The 15946-nt window shown below is 45.7% G+C and overlaps 1 protein-coding gene across 1 annotated transcript in view; it reads left to right on the forward strand.

Annotated features, from left to right (window-relative positions):
• Window positions 1-15946, forward strand: part of BCAS3 (BCAS3 microtubule associated cell migration factor) — a 504849-nt gene that overhangs the window by 175817 nt on the left and 313086 nt on the right. Inside the window, exons 7-9 of the mRNA XM_039320837.1 lie at window positions 2941-3041; window positions 8421-8617; window positions 10833-10930. Of these exons, the coding sequence (XP_039176771.1) occupies window positions 2941-3041; window positions 8421-8617; window positions 10833-10930 (396 nt within the window). The remainder of the gene's footprint in view (window positions 1-2940; window positions 3042-8420; window positions 8618-10832; window positions 10931-15946) is intronic.

Consider the following 15946-nt stretch of genomic DNA (forward strand, 5'->3'; position numbering starts at 1 on the left):
GGGCCAGGGCCAAGGCAGCGGGGGCCATTCCCTCACTGTTTCCAGGATGGCTTTGCAGGCCACATGAAACCACTTCGCGGGCCGCATCCGGCCCCCGGGCTTTGTGTTTGACATATCTGCTCTATAACCTTTCTGCAAAATGTGATTATACAGCAACGAGAAGGGTGCCACACCAATCATTATAAATGTATCTTTTTATTGATACCAATCATGTGACTTTCCCTTCACATATTGGGTTTTTCAGGTGTTTTTTGCACAAAAGCTCTAACATCAGATAATAAACAACAAGGCTCCATCTTTATTCGGTATCTAAACTGCGCTTTGGCCACCTAATGAGAAGGAAGGACTCACTGGAGAAGGGCCTAATGCTGGGAAAGATGGAGGGCAAGAGAAGAAGGAGACGACAGAGAATGAGGGGGCTGGATGGAGTCCCTGAAGCAGGAGGTGTGAGCTTCAATGGACTCCAGAAGATGGTAGAGGACAGGAAGTCCTGGAGGAACATTGTCCATGGGGTCGCGATGGGTCGGATACGACTTCGCAACTAACAACAACAACAACAAACTGCGCTTTTTGCCTTTTCTCTTGTGAACTGCATTAGGATCATCCCTGGGAGGATTCCAGCAGTTAATCGGCAAGCATGGAAAGATTCCCATTTTCCCTTGATACTATAATAGATAATAGATAATATAAAAGATAATAATCTTTTCTCCATGCCTGCGATAATCCTGGTGGAATCTTTCCCCTGCTTGTCACTCCCTGACCCACAGTTCAAAGGGAAATAGTCTAAATGCGAGCGTAAGAAGTGAATTTTCAATGAGATGTTTGCACCAACTGCTCTTTATAAAACCCTAGTGAGACCACACCTGAAATACTGCAACCACTTTTGATCACCATACTACAAATAAAGATTCTGAGACCTTGGAAAAAGTTCAGAAAAGAGCAATTGATATGATCCAAGGTCTGAAGACTAAAACGTAGGAAGAACAACTGAGGGACTCGGGTTTGGCTAATCTAAAGAAAAGAAGAAATAGGGGAGACATGATAGCAGTTTTCCAATATTTGAGGGGCTGCCAGAGCGGGTCAAGTTATTCTCTAAAACACCAGAGGGCAGGACGAGAAACAATGGTTGGAAACTGACAAAAGAGAGAAGCAACCTAGAATTAAGGAGAAACTTCTTGACAGTGAGGACAATCAACCCGTGGAACACCTTGCCACCAGAAATCGTGAGTGCTCCATCACTGGAGGTTTTTAAGAAGAGACTAGACAATCACCTGTCTGAAATAGTATAGGTTCTTCTGCTCGAGTGGGGGGCTGGAGTAGAAGACCTCCAAGGTCCCTTCCAGCTCTAATAATAATAACAATAAAGTTGGAAGGGACCTTGGAGGTCATCTAGTCCAACCCCCTGCTCAGGCAGGAAGCCCTATACCATTTCGGACAAATGGCTGCCCAGTCTCTTCTTCAAAACTTCCAGTGTTGGAGCATTCACCGCTTCGGGAGGCAGGTGGTTCCACTGGTTAATTGTTCTCACTGTCAGGAAGTTTCTCCTTAGTTCCAGGTTGCTTCTCTCCTTGATTAGTTTCCACCCGTTGCTTCTTGTCCTGCCTTCTGGTGGTTTGGAGAATAGCTTGACTCCCTCTTCTTTGGGGCAGCCCCTGAGATACTGGAACACTGCTATCATGTCCCCCTTTGTCCTTCTCTTCATTAAACTAGACATACCCAATTCCTTATACGTTTTAGCCTCCAGTCCCCTAATCATCTTTGTTGCTCTTCTCTGTACTTTTTCTAGAGTCTCAACATCTTTTTTACATCGTGGTGACCAAAACTGGATGCCGTATTCCAAGTGTGGCCTTACCAAGGCCTTGTAAAGTGGTATTAATAATATTAATACCACTATTCTATTCTATTCCCTAAACGTCTTCTGAAGGTGGCTTTCCTAATGTATTTCATTGCTAAGAGGTTTGAGCAAATTTCAGATACACTGGATCTGTTTTGATGGTCATCAGAATCTTAACGTCCACCGCTTGGAGCCCAGAGGCGGTCCACCTACTGCAGATAGTCCTTGACTTACAATCATTCATTTACTGAAAAAGTTGTAACCACACTGAAAAAAAAATGTCTTACGATTGTTTGTCACACTTACGACCATTGCAGCCTCCCCATTTTTCACGTGATCAAAATTCAAACGCTTGGCAACTGGCATGTACTTAAGACGGTTGCAATGTCCCAGGTTCACGTGATCCGCTTTTGCGACCTTCTGCGAAGCAAAGTCAATGGGGGGGAAGCCGGATTCACTTAATAACCGCGTTACTAACTTAACGACTGTAGTTGATTCTCTTAACAACTGTGGCAAGAAAGGTTGCAAAATGGGGTAAAACTCACCAAACTGTCTTACTTAGCAACAGAAATGTTGGGCTCAATTCTGACCGTAAGTCAAGGATCACCTATCACCAAACAAGCAACATAATTTTTTTAAAAAAAAAAATTAAATGCACAGGTAGTCCTCGACTTACAACCTTTCATTTAGTGACCGAAATTACAACAGCACAGGAAAAAAAGGCACTCATGACTGTTTTTCACATTTATAATTCTTGCAGCATCTCCACGCGATCAAAATAAAGATGTTTGGCTACTGGTTCATATTTACGACGGTCGCAGCATGATCCCCTTTTGTGTCCTTCTGACGAGCAAAGTCAGTGGGAAAGCCACATTCACTTAACAACCGTGTTATTAACTGAACAACTACAGTGATTCACTTAGCAACTGCGGCAAGAAAGGTCGTAAAACGGGGCAAAGGTCACTTAACAAATGTCTCACTTAGCGACATAAATTTTGGGCTGAATTGTGGTCGTAAAGCGAGGACTAGCTGAAATGTGCTTTTTGACCTTCTCTTCGCTGTGTTTGATTTCGTTCGTGCCTTGTTTCTCTTCCCCCCCCCCACAGTGGTTCCGCTGGGGAGTCCAGGAGCGATTACGCGCCACGATTCCTATGACAGCTTAGCTTCCGATCACAGTGGACAGGAAGATGAAGAATGGCTGTCTCAGGTACCTTGGAAAAAGAAGTATTGGTTTATTTGATCCATTTATTTGCCCCCTGTCCCGCCATGGGGCTACTCCAGGCGGCTCATATCTGTTAAAAAGGAAGAAATGAAAAGAGTATCAGCAAAACAGAAGCAAAATAATAGAACAACAAAGCCACGGAATAAGAGAGTTGGAAGGGACCTGGATGGTCTTCTAGTCTAACCCCCTGCTCAGGCAGGAAAACCTATGCCGTTTCAGACAAACGGTTGTCCAGTCTCCTCTTGGAAACCTCCTGTGTTGGAGCACCCACAACCTCTGGAGGCCAGTCGTTCCACTGGTTAGTTCTAGGTTGCTTCTCTCCGTGATTAGTTTCCATCCGTTGTTTCTTGTCCTGCCTTCAGGCGCTTTTGAAAATAGCTTGACTCCCTCCTCTCTGTGAGTCCCTTAAGTATAGGAAGGCAGTCTGTTAGCCATCTGAACAAAACAGAATATCAGAGTTGGAAGGGACCTTGGAGGTCATCTAGTCCAATCCCCTGCTCAACCAGAAGACCCTATACCAGTGGTTCTCAACCTTTCTAATGCCGCGACCCCATAATACAGTTCCCCATGTTGTGGTGACCCCCAACCACTTATACATCACCGGGTGCCAGTGGCATGGCCAAAGAAAAGGGGGAAAAAATGGCGGACAGCCTTGTTTGGCGACCCCCGTGAAATGGTCGTTCGACCCCAAATGGGGTCCTGACCCACAGGTTGAGAACCACTGCCCTATATCAGGGGTGTCAAACTCAATTTCATTGAGGGCCACATCAGCATTGTTGTTGCCCTTGGGGGGAGCGGCGGTGGGGTATGGCCATGGTGGGTGCAGCCTACTGGGTGGGTATGGATGGAGTGGGTGTGGCCAGCTTCGCATCGTTCACATCAAGGGTGCCTGTGAGGGCCTTGGCAGGAGTGGGACAGATCTGAGGGTCTCTGGCAGAATGGGGGGGGGACCGGGGCAAGGGCCAAGGCATGGTCCATTACTTCATTCCTCACAAAGGGTGACACCTCCCCAGGATGCACCCAGGGGGCAGGGCTGACACAGAAGAGGCTGGTTCCTCGCTGTTTCTAGACGGCCTTGTGGAGCTAAGACTGAATGTGTTTCAGCATAGATGGCCACCACAAAATTGTACATTGGCTCCCTCCCGGCCAGCCTGGGCCAGGCCGTTCCCTCAGTGTTTCCAGGATGGCTTCGCGGGCCACATCCGGCCCCCGGGCCTTGTGTTTGACATGTCTGCCCTATACCATTTCAGATAAATCATTGTCCAGTCTCTTCTTAAAAACCTCCACTGTTGGAGCATTCACTACTTCTGGAGGCAGGTTGTTCCACTGGTTAATTGTTCTCACTGTTTGGAAGTTTCTTCTTAGTTCTAGGTTGCTTCTCTCTTTGGTGAGTTTCCACTCGTTGCTTCTTGTCCTGCCTTCTGGTGCTTTGGCGAATAGCTTGACTACCTCTTCTTTGGGGTAGCCCCTGAGATACTGAAACACTGCTATCATATCACCCCTGGTCCTTCTCTTCATTAAAATAGAAATACGCAATTCCAGCAACCGTTCTTTATATGATTTAGCCTCCAGTCTCCTTTATCTTATTTACCTTATAATAAGATAACAACAAAAGTGCGTATAGTCCAGGCCATGGTTTTCCCAGTTGCAATGTATGGCTGTGAAAGTTGGACCATAAGAAAGGCTGAGCGCTGAAGAATTGAGGTCTTTGAATTATGGTGCTGGAGAAGACTCCTGCGAGTCCCTTGGACTGCAAGGCGTTCAAACCGGTCAGTCCTAGAAGAGATCAACCCCGACTGCTCCTTAGAAGGCCAGATCCTGAAATTGAAACTCAAGTCCTTTGGCCACCTAACGAGAAAGAAGGACTCACTAGAGAAGAGCTTAATGCTGGGAAAGATTGAGGGCAATAGAAGAAGGGGATGACAGAGAATGAGATGGCTGGATGGAGTCACTGAAGCAGTGACTTAAATGGACTCCAGAAGATGGTGAACTTAAATGGACTCCAGAAGATGGTAGAGGACAGGAAGACCTGGAGGAACGTTGTCCATGGGGTCGCGATGGGTCGGACACGACTTCGCAATTAACAACAACAAGATAAAATAAATAAAACAATAAAACAATAACATCAGACAGTGTAGGGTTTCCTGCCTGAGCAGGGGGTTGGACTAGATGACTTCCAAGGTACCTTCCAACTTTATTATTACTACTACTACTACTACTAGTAGTAGTAGTAGTACTACTACTACTACTATTATTATTATATAGTATAATAAATGTATTATATTATATAAATATAATAAATACAGCAAAATAACAATAATAAAAAGATGTGTCGGTCCTGGGAAAGCAGAAAAGGTGAGAAGTTCTTGGGAAGAAGAACTGAAGAATCTCCTTGGATGAGAAAAATAACAAGAGAGTCCAATTGCCTTTTTTGGGGGGGGGGATAGCACCTTTGGGACAATCATCATCTGGATGGTTGAGAATCTCCAGAGACCGATGTCCACGTTAGACTTAGTGGTGGCGAACCTATGGCACGGGTGCCAGAGGTGGCACTCGGAGCCCTCTCTGTGGGCACGAGCACCGTCACCCCAGTCCTAGGCCTTCAGTTGGGTTTTATAAAACCTTTTCGCTTTAGGCCTCTGCCGCCGTGGGCAAAAAAAAAAAAAGGTTCAATCAATCAGTCAATTTCAATTTCTCGTGGGAAAAAAAAAGATCTTGCAAAGTTGGAATTGATTGATTGAACTTTTTAGTCCCACCCAGTCTGCTGTAACCACCGTAGCCACGCCCAGCCAATGGGCCACACCCACCCAATGGGCCACGCCCACCCAATGGGCCACACCCACCCGGCACTCGACGATGCATAAGTGGGTTTTGGGTTGCAGTTTGGGCACTCGGTCTCTCAAAGGTTCGCCATCACTGGACTTAGATTGTTCGGATGTGCGTCGTGTTCCTGCGGCATTGATCTGGACCTACTGGATTCCTCTGGAACCTCCCTTCCTTTTCCCAAAAGGATTCCCATCAGGAGTCCTAGGCCAGCTCAGGGAGGGCTGTTGGAGAACTCCTGCCTTTTGTTAAGCCCCCCCCCCCCCGCATCTCCTCCACACTCTCAACAAACGAGGGTCGCCATCCGCCACTCGCTTTCAGCTGAAAAGCCCACAGGGTTTTGTCTGTTTTTCCAGATGGAAGTGTGATCTGGCAGATCGTCCATGTGACAAAGGGGACAGGGCCCTTCGCCTCCGCTCCTCAATTAGGGAAGTGGCTAATGCGTGCTGTCATCGGGAAGGAGACACAATATGTCGGGCCCGTGCGTTTTTTCGAGGGGGTGACCGGGAACATCTGCCTCCTTGTCTTTGCTGGAATGGCAGGAGCATCTGTTTACCTCTCGGCTCTCTGGGGACCTGATGGCATGGGGCTCCACGTCGACAGCCTGTTTGCGTTGCGGCCTGATTCGCAGCGTGGGGCGCAAGAGCCTACATGCGTCAGGCAGACGGCTTGTGCCGCCCTTCGAAAGAACAAAATGTTGACGGCGCACGGAATGGCCTGCTTGCTCTTCCCTCCAGCCTCAAAACAGCTGCCTGGCGAGAACAAGACCACGTTGGAACATGAAAAAAGGAAAAGAAAGGGGGGGGGGGGAAGGAAATACTTGTCATCACAGTCGGCAGTCAGCTGGAATACAGGCAGTCCTCGTCTTACAACTGCAGTTGAGCCCGAGGTTTCTGTTACTAAGCGAGACAGGCTTTAGGTGAATTTTGCCCCGTTTTGCGACATTTCTAGGCGCGGTTGTTAAGTGAATCACTGCAGTTGTTCAGTGGGTAACACGGTTGTTAAGTGAATCCGCCTTCCCCATTGACTTTGCTTGGAAGAAGGTCGCAAAAAGGGAGCACGTGACCCCCTTGGGACACTGCAACTGTCATAAATATGAGTCAGTTGCCAAGCGTCTGGATTTTGATCACGTGACCGTGGGGAGGCGGCCACAGTCATAAGTGTGAGAAATGGTCAAGTTGACTTCCATCCTTCCGTGGTCGGTAAAATGAGGACCCAGATTGTTGGCGGCAAATATGCTGATTTTATAAACTGCTTAGAAAGGGCCGTAAAAGCTCTGTGAAGCGGTATATAAGTCTAGTTCAGTGTGTCTCAACCTTGACAATTTTAAGGCATGTGGACTTCAACTCCCAGAATTCCACAGCCAGCAATCCATGATGGCCACGCCCTCTGCCCAGGCCCCACAGCATCAACTGTGCGTGATGGGGTGTGAGGGCAGAGTCTTGTCTACGCTGCCTGGTTGCCAGGCCCTTGGCTGCGCTGCTCCGTGCGGGCTATGCTCGGGGGTGACTCTTCTCCAGGGGGCTGCTGGTGAGGAGGGGGTCGCAGGGGGAGGTGAGGCTGGGGCAACGGCACGTGTGCCCACAGAGAGGGCTCCGAGTGCCGCCTCTGGCACCCGTGCCATAGGTTCGCCACCACTGCCCTATACCCTTTCAGACAAATGTCTGTCCAGTCTCTTCTTAAAGACTTCCAGTGTTGGAGCATTCACCGCTTCTGGAGGCAGGTAGTTCCACTGGTTAATTGTTCCCACAGTCAGGAAGTTTCTCCTTGGTTCTAGGTTGCTTCTCTCCTTGATTAATTTCCATCCATTGCTTCTTGTCCTACCTTCAGGCGCTTTAGAGAAGAGCTTGACTCCCTCTTCTTTGGGGGAGCCCCTGAGATACAGGAATGCTGCTATCATGTCCCCCCTCGTCCTTCTCTTCATTAAACTAGACATACTCAATTCCAGCAGCCTTTCCTTATATGTTTTAGCCTCCAGGCCCCTAATCATCTTTGTTGCTCTTCTCTGCACTCTTTCCAGAGTCTCAACATCTTTTTTACATGGTGGTGACCAAAACTGGATACAGTATTCCAAGTGTGGCCTTACCAAGGCCTTGTAAAGTGGTATTAATACTTCATGTGATCTTGATTCTATCCTTCTGTTAATGCAGCCTAGCACTGTGTTGACTTTTTTGGCAGCTGCAGCACACGGCTGCAGTGTATTGTAGTCTCTCTAGCTGTTGTTTTCCTCTGAAAGCAATGGGATCTGGAAGGGTTTGCCCTTTTGGTTGGCTCGTGATTTAAAAGAACACTTTAGTTCTTATTCTAAGAATTTAGAATTTCTAAGAACTAAATCGAAAACAACTTCACCCATGTAAATATACATACACAGAACGTTTCGGGTGATTGTGTGTTGTTTTGTGAAGCTGGGAATGTAAAGTTTGAAGAGGAAATGCTTAGCCAGCTTGGTCTAATAGCTAAGATACCAGGATAGATACCGTTCCTTATATGTTTTAGCCTCCAGTCCCCTGATCATCTTTGTTGCTCTTCTCCACCTTGCAGGTGGAAATTGTGACTCATACTGGACCTCACCGGCGCCTCTGGATGGGCCCACAGTTCCAGTTCAAGACTATCCATCCTTCTGGCCAAACCACTGTGATTTCCTCCAGTTCTTCCGTGCTTCAGTCCCACGGCCCGAGCGACACACCGCAGCCTCTCCTGGACTTTGACACCGATGATCTGGATCTGGACAGTCTCAGGTTAATTCTTCTTCTTCTTCTTCTTTTTTTTTTTTCAAAAAGAAAAAAAGCAAACTCTCGTTCTTTATTTCTCATTCCCCCTAGTGCAGTGGTTCTCAACCTGTGGGTCGGGACCCCATTTGGGGTCGAACGACCATTTCACGGGGGTCGCCAAACAAGGCTGTCCGCCATTTTTTCCCCCTTTTCTTTGGCCACGCCCCTGGCACCCCGTGATGTATAAGTGGTTGGGGGTCACCACAACATGGGGAACTGTATTATGGGGTCGCGGCATTAGAAAGGTTGAGAACCACTGTTATAGTGTTATGCAGGTAATCTGACTGACAGCCGTTCGCATAGTGACGGTTCGAATTTACAACGGCACTGAAAAATGTGACTTATTTTTCAGTTTGAACACAAAAAGCGTCTCAAACCATCCAGCTATTCTGGAGAACAGAAAGTGTCCTAGAGCACACGTTAGAACTTGAAGGATGTAATATTTTAGAATAGATGATTGATTTTTAATCGAGTTCTAACTAACATTTTGATGATACGATTACTTTTCCTGACTTACTGATTTTCATTTGTTACTTTTGATTGTTAGGATTTATTTTTTTATTTTATTTTATTTGGGTTTTTTTTGTGATTTTATTAGTAGTGTTTACTTAATAGATCAACGTATTTGTTTACTAATTATTTTTAATATGTTACAGTTTAAGCTTTGTTGAAAATGGTTGAATATGATACTTACTCATTATTATGAACCGGGCGGTTGCGTGTTTGTTGAAATATGTGATTGTACCTATCCTTATTTTACCCTAATCCCTTATTTCCTTCCCCTCCCCCTATCCTTTTTCCCCTTCCCTTTACCATACCTGTATTTTTCCTATTTTTCTTTACCTATATAAATTTAATAAAATTTTGTTAAAAAAAAAAAAAGAAAGGTCCTAGAGCAGGGGTCTTCCAACTCGGCCCTTTTATGACTTGTGGATTTCAACTCCCAGAATTCCTCAGCCAGCATGCCTGGCTGAGGAATTCTGGGAACTGAAGTCCACAAGTCATAAAAGGGCCAAGTTGGAAGACCCCTGCTTGTGGACTTCAACTCCCAGAATTCCTCAGCCAGGCACGCTGGCTGAGGAATTCTGGGAGCTGAAGTCCACAAGTCATAAAAGGGCCAAGTTGGAAGACCCCTGCTTGTGGATTTCAACTCCCAGAATTCCTCAGCCAGGCACGCTGGTTGAGGAATTCTGGGAGCTGAAGTCCACAAGTCATAAAAGGGCCAAGTTGGAAGACCCCTGTCCTAGAGAGTGTAAACATCCTGCCAGTCCAGAATTACATACGGGTACTCCTCGACTTACAACAGTTCGTTTACTGACCGTTCGAACTTCCAATGGCGCTGAAAATGTGACTTACGACCGTTTTTCACACTTACAACCGTTGCCGTATCCCCATAGCCATGCGATCAAAATTCAGACACTCGGCCACTGGCTCATACTTACGACAGTCGCAGCATCCTGGGCTCACGTGATCCCCTTTTGCGACCATCTGACAAGCGAAGCCAGATTCACTTAACAACCCTGTTACTGACTTAACAATTGCAGCGATCCACTTAACAACGGTGGCAAGAAAGGTCGTAAAAAGGGGCAAAACTCACTTAACATACGTCTCACTTCACAGCAGAAATTTTGGGCGTGCTCGTGGTCGTGAGTCGAGGACCACCTGTGCTGTAGCTAAGTTACTGCATTCTGAATCTGGGTCCAGATCGTTGTGGTGCCTTCAGTTTTTGTGCTGTAGGCCAGTGATGGCGAACCTTTTAGAGACCGAGTGCCCAAACTGCAACCCAAAACCCACTTATGCATCGTCGAGTGCCGGGTGGGTGTGGCCCATTGGCTGGGCGTGGCTACAGTCGTAACAGCAGACTAGGTGGGACTAAAAAGTTCAAAGTCAATTCCAACTTTGCAAGATCTTGTTTTTTCTCATGAGAAGTTGAAATTGACTGATTGAACCTTTTTTTTTTTTTTTTTTTTTTGCACACGGCGGCAGAGGCCTAAAGCGAAAAGGTTTTATAAAACCCAGCTGAAGGCCTAGGACTGGGGCGACGGTGTGTGTGCCCACAGAGAGGGCTCTGAGTGCCGCCTCTGGCACCCGTGCCATAGGTTCGCCACCACTGCTGTAGGCCCTTGTGGCGCTCTTTTCAACAAACTGATCCTTCCAGCTGACGTGTGCTTTGTATTTTTAGAATCCAGCCTGTACGTTCTGAGCCTGTGACCATGCCAGGATCGTCATGCCCAGCTACTGATCTACGAGGAAGATCTTCAGCAACTGATACTACCTCAGGTAGGAAAATGGGTCTATCAAACCAATTTTTTTTTTTTAAATGTGTTCACGGTTCAGCGCGCACGGATTTTCCCATTGGCAAAATGTTTGTGAGTGTGTCAACAAAACTGAAGCTATTTTGTGGATGGATCAAATTGACCACTTGGTTCCGTCGTGGCTAAAGGCATGTGATTATTGCTTGGGGAGATTTGAACTTGAGACCGCCCCGTCTGTTGTTGAGGTATGGTGGAAGGGATGATGGTGTCTTTGTGGTCAAAGGACAATATCTAATTGGGGATGGAATTCAGATTCAGATTAAGATCTATTGATGACACTCGAACATGGCAGAAACATTGTACTTCCTGGTCAAGACTTATATCAGCATGAAGTGTAGCCTGTTGTGAAGTTTGGAACTGCAAGGGACAACTTTATGTGAGACTGTTGATCTCATTGAGTGAAGGGATGGTGTCGTTTCAAGCTGATCTCCTCCAAAGACTGGTTCCATTCTGTGTGGATGTAAGATATTGGTTGTAGGCTGGTTAAGGGGAGGAGAACAGCGATGGGATTCAGCCGGTTCGCATCACTTCGGCAGTACTGATAGCTAATTTTTTGTTGCCCGGACTCAGAATGGACTTCCAGAAGCGGCATCCACACAGAGAACCAGTTGTTCACCTATTTGAATCCCACCACTAGAGGAGAGCCCTTAAGCCCCATGTGACAGAAGATTGCTCGGGGTAGGGAAAAAACTTGACTCGTTGCAATCAGTCTTCGATACGCAAGTGATCCTCTAAAGCATTGTGAGATGTTGAAAAACAATGATCATTTATTTTCAAGAGTAGAGTGGATCAGAACTCAAGACTCTGAATGAAACCTGGAATGGTTCCATAGGTCCTGTTTTGGCATAAACAACAAAACAATCATTTGAATGAAAACCCTTTGACCTGGTTGCCTATTTGATTGCTGTTCAATCGTTAAGTTCCGCCTATTTGCAACCTCATGGACCATATAAGATAAGATAACCTTTATTGTCATTTTTTTTTTTGCTGCGGGCACACTGGCACACATTAAAAATGAAATTCTGTTGCCTGCTCTCCAGAAGTGTACACATACATAACATACATATAAACAGGCTATATACAACATATGCATATGCCTACACCCCTACATATAAATACATACGAGGGCAATTCGGAAATAAACCTCCGTTTGGTTATCTAGGACAGATATTCGCAGATACAGAATTTTTATTATACACCTTAAAACAGAGGCCCCCAACCTTTTGGGCCCAGTACCGGTCCACAGACCGGGGGTTGGGGACCCCTGCCTTAAAAAACTACATCATTACATTACTTTTCGATATAACCGACACCACACCGGAAGTGGTGCCATGGAAAATCCCGCCAAATGTGAAGATGCCAAAGGAGTACAGCAGTGGTTCTCAACCTGTGGGTCGGGACCCCATTTGGGGTCGAACGACCATTTCACGGGGGTCGCCAAACAACGCAGTCCGCCATTTCCCCCCCCCCTTTTCCTTAGCTGTGCTACTCCCTTTTATTCTATTGGCTTTTGAAAGCCAATAGAATAGACTTTCTTGAATAGAGTCTACTTCTATTGGCTTTCAAAAGCCAATAGGAATTGTCCAGTCTGTCTCTGCCCTGCTGAGCCCGCCAAAAGTCCCATTCTGCAAACGGTGCTGCACCAGTTGAATAGTCCTCGACTTACGACCGGTTGAGTAGTCCTCGACTTACGACCGGTTGGGGGTCACGGCATTAAAAAGGTTGAGAACCACTGGAGCACAGCTAATGACATTCCTGGAACCTGGTTTGACCGTCAATTCAGACATCTACTGTGAAACGTTAGGAAAACTCAGACCAGCCATCCATAACAAGTGTTGGGGTCTGCTGACTTCCGGTGTGGTGTTGGTTCACGACAATGTTCGCCCGCACACCGCTAGACACACCCAAGGACTTGTAAAGCAGTTCCGCCGGGATCTTTTGGATCACACACACCCCCAATAGCCCAGATTTGGCGCCGAGTGACTACGACTAAGGAATTTCAAACCTTGTGTGATGTTATGACAAGTGCCTCAGTTTGAATGGCGATTATGTCAAAAAGTAATGTAAGGTTGTCGTCTTCTAAGGTGTATAATAAAAGTTCTGTCTCTGCGAGTGTCCGTCATCGATAACCAAAACGGAGATTTATTTCCGAATTGCCCTCGTATAAATTTGAATCGCTGTCCATCTTGAATACGTAGCGGAAAGAGGAAGCTTGAGAGTTCACAAGGTTGATACCGTATGGAGCAAAACTGTGGCTGAATCTGGACGTTCTGCTGATGTTCTTCTGATATCATACCAGCCCCTCCTGTCCTCTACCATCTCCCGGTGTTTTGCCCAAAATCACGTTTGTTGCGTTGACGACACCCACCTAACCTTCTCCTCCTCCGCCATCCCCTTCTCCTTTCGCCTTCCCTCTTTCCCAACATCAGCGTCTTTCCCAAAGAATCCTCTCTCTTCTCCTGAGGTGGCCAAAGTATTTGAGCTTCAGCACCAAGATTTTTCTTCCAAAGAAAGTTGCCTGCTTAATCGGATTTAATTCAGATTAACAAGCCAGTTGTTTTGTTTCCGCCAACAGTTGCACAAAATGGTATTTTATTCAGGAATCTTTTTTTTTTTAAAGCGATATACAGGTAGTCCTCCACTTACAACAGTTCATTTAGTGACCGTTCAAACTTATCTCTGAAAAAAGTGACTTATGACCAGTTTTCACACTTACGACCGTTGGCAGCATCCCCGTGGTCAGGTGATCAAAATTCAGACGCTTGGCAACTGACTCCTATTTACGATGGTCGCAGTGTCCCGGGGGGGGGGGGAGGAGGATCCCGTTTTGCGACCTGACCCGCCAACTCAATGGGATAACCCGTTTCACTTAACAACCGTGTTCCAAATTTACCAACTGCAGGGATTCAGTTCTTGTGGCAAGAAAAAAGTCATCAAACGGAGCAAACCTCACTTAACAAATGTTTCACTTAGCAACAGAAATTTTGGGCTCGCCTGCAGTTGTAAGTCGAGGACCGCCTGGTTTTTCTAAACCGGAAAGTTGACTTGCTCTCTTTTTAAAAATGTTGCGTCTCTGCTCCTGGTCAGTTCCTCAGCAAGGACTCTTATCGCTGGGCGATCCTCACAAGTGTTGTTGGCGTGGCGTTAGTTGAACATGACTTTGCAGGTTTTTTGGCGCTGACTCGGTATGAGAGATCGTCCTGATAGGCAGTTTCCGTAATGCCTGGCTGCAGCGTTCCCGCACTTATTCAAGGGCAAGTGCAGGGCAATTTGACTTTTAAAAATTCAGCTCTATCACTTCCAGAGGTTTGTTCAGGCTCCGATTTATCATCTTCTTTTTTTTCCCCTCCTCCTCCTAACAAAATTGCTCATAAGTGGAGTTATTAAACACACAACATTAGTAAAAACACTTGGGGCTGGAGGAGGGTTTTAATCTTCAGTGGTTGAGGAATCCCTGGAGCCTGGTGATTGAATTGAGGTTTAAACTGTCGGAGGAAACCGAACCACAGAAACAAAATTGATTTGTGCAAGTTGTCTAAACAGGGCCGAGAATGGGAAAGCAACTACCATATTCTTTCTCTCTCTCTCTCTCTTTCTTCCTATCTCTCTTTCTTTTTCTCTCTTTTCTTTCTTTCTGTCTCGCTCTCTCTCTCTTTCTTCCTTTCTCTCTGTTTTTCTTTTTCTTTCTCTCTTTTTCTCTTTCTTTCTCTCTCTCTACTTTCTCTGTCTCTTTCTCTTTTTCTTTCTTTCTTTCTTTCTTTCTTTCTTTCTTTCTCTCTCTCTCTCTTTCTTCCTATATCTTCCTCTCTCTTTGTCTTTTTCTTTCTCTCTCTCTTTCTTCCTATCTCTTTCTCTTTTTCTCTCTTTTTCTTTCTCTTTTTTTTTACAAATTTTATTTATAATATAGTTAAAAACAAACAAACATTAGATTTGACGTGACATTCCAGTATAAAAATTCTTATCAGATTATTCCACTTTTTACAATCAATTCTTCATCTCTACATATACACCTAAGTTTTATATACCATACTTGTTCTAAAATAACATATATTTCTATCTTAACATTCATCTTTAATCTCTCTTTCTCTCTTATTCTTTTTCCTTCTCTCTTTCCTTTCTTTCTTTTTCTCTCTCTCTTTTTCTCTCTTTGTCTTTCATCCTATCTCTTTCTCTTTTTCTTTTTCTTTCTCTCTTTTTCTTTCTCTCTCTCTCTTTCTCTCTCTGTTTCTCTGTGTCTCTCTTTCTCTCCTTTCTTCCTATCTCTTTTCCTTTCTTTCTTTCTCTTTTCCTTTCTCTCTCTCTCTCTCTTTCTCTCTTCTCTCTCTTTCTCTCTCTCTCTCTCTCTGTCTGTCTGTCTTTCTTTCTCTCCAATCTTTTCTTGAAAACCTCCAGTGATGGAGCACCCACAACTCCGGGAGGCAAGCTGTCCCACTGATTAATTGTTCTCACTGTTAGGAATTTCCTCCGCCTCCTCGCTGGATCTCTCTTTAACAAGCTTCCACCCATTTCAGACTTTTCAAATAGGGACAAATAGTCTCTATACCACCAGAGACTCTTCAAATATTGTCTCTGCAGAACTTACTCTGCAGAACTGGGTGATTTCCAAAATAATCTGCTGCACCATATCTGTTGCCTGCTTATTCTCCATCCAGTATCTCTTTCAAGTAAACATTCATCATTGCAAGGTGGTTTAATGTGTGGTTTGCCATAAAATAGAGGTCTCTCTCGCCCCCCCCCCCCACTTTCGATGGAGTCTCCAGATCCCCGCAACTTTAAAGCCACCCAGATCCAAGATTCCAAATTTCATGAGACCTTAGGTTTGCCGCAAGCGTGCCATAAGCTGCTGAAGATTGAAATTGCCAACATGCTGCAACATTTGATGGCACGCACAGCTATGTTTTGTCACGTCTGCATGTCTTAGTCTGCCACTTGTGAATGGAGCCAGGCCAATGTAGGCAGAAGGCCAGCGACCCCATCTTCT

Source organism: Crotalus tigris, unplaced genomic scaffold (genome assembly GCF_016545835.1).
Source record: "Crotalus tigris isolate CLP2741 ecotype Arizona unplaced genomic scaffold, ASM1654583v1 scf7180000023712.884563, whole genome shotgun sequence".
Lineage (NCBI taxonomy): Eukaryota > Metazoa > Chordata > Lepidosauria > Squamata > Viperidae > Crotalus > Crotalus tigris.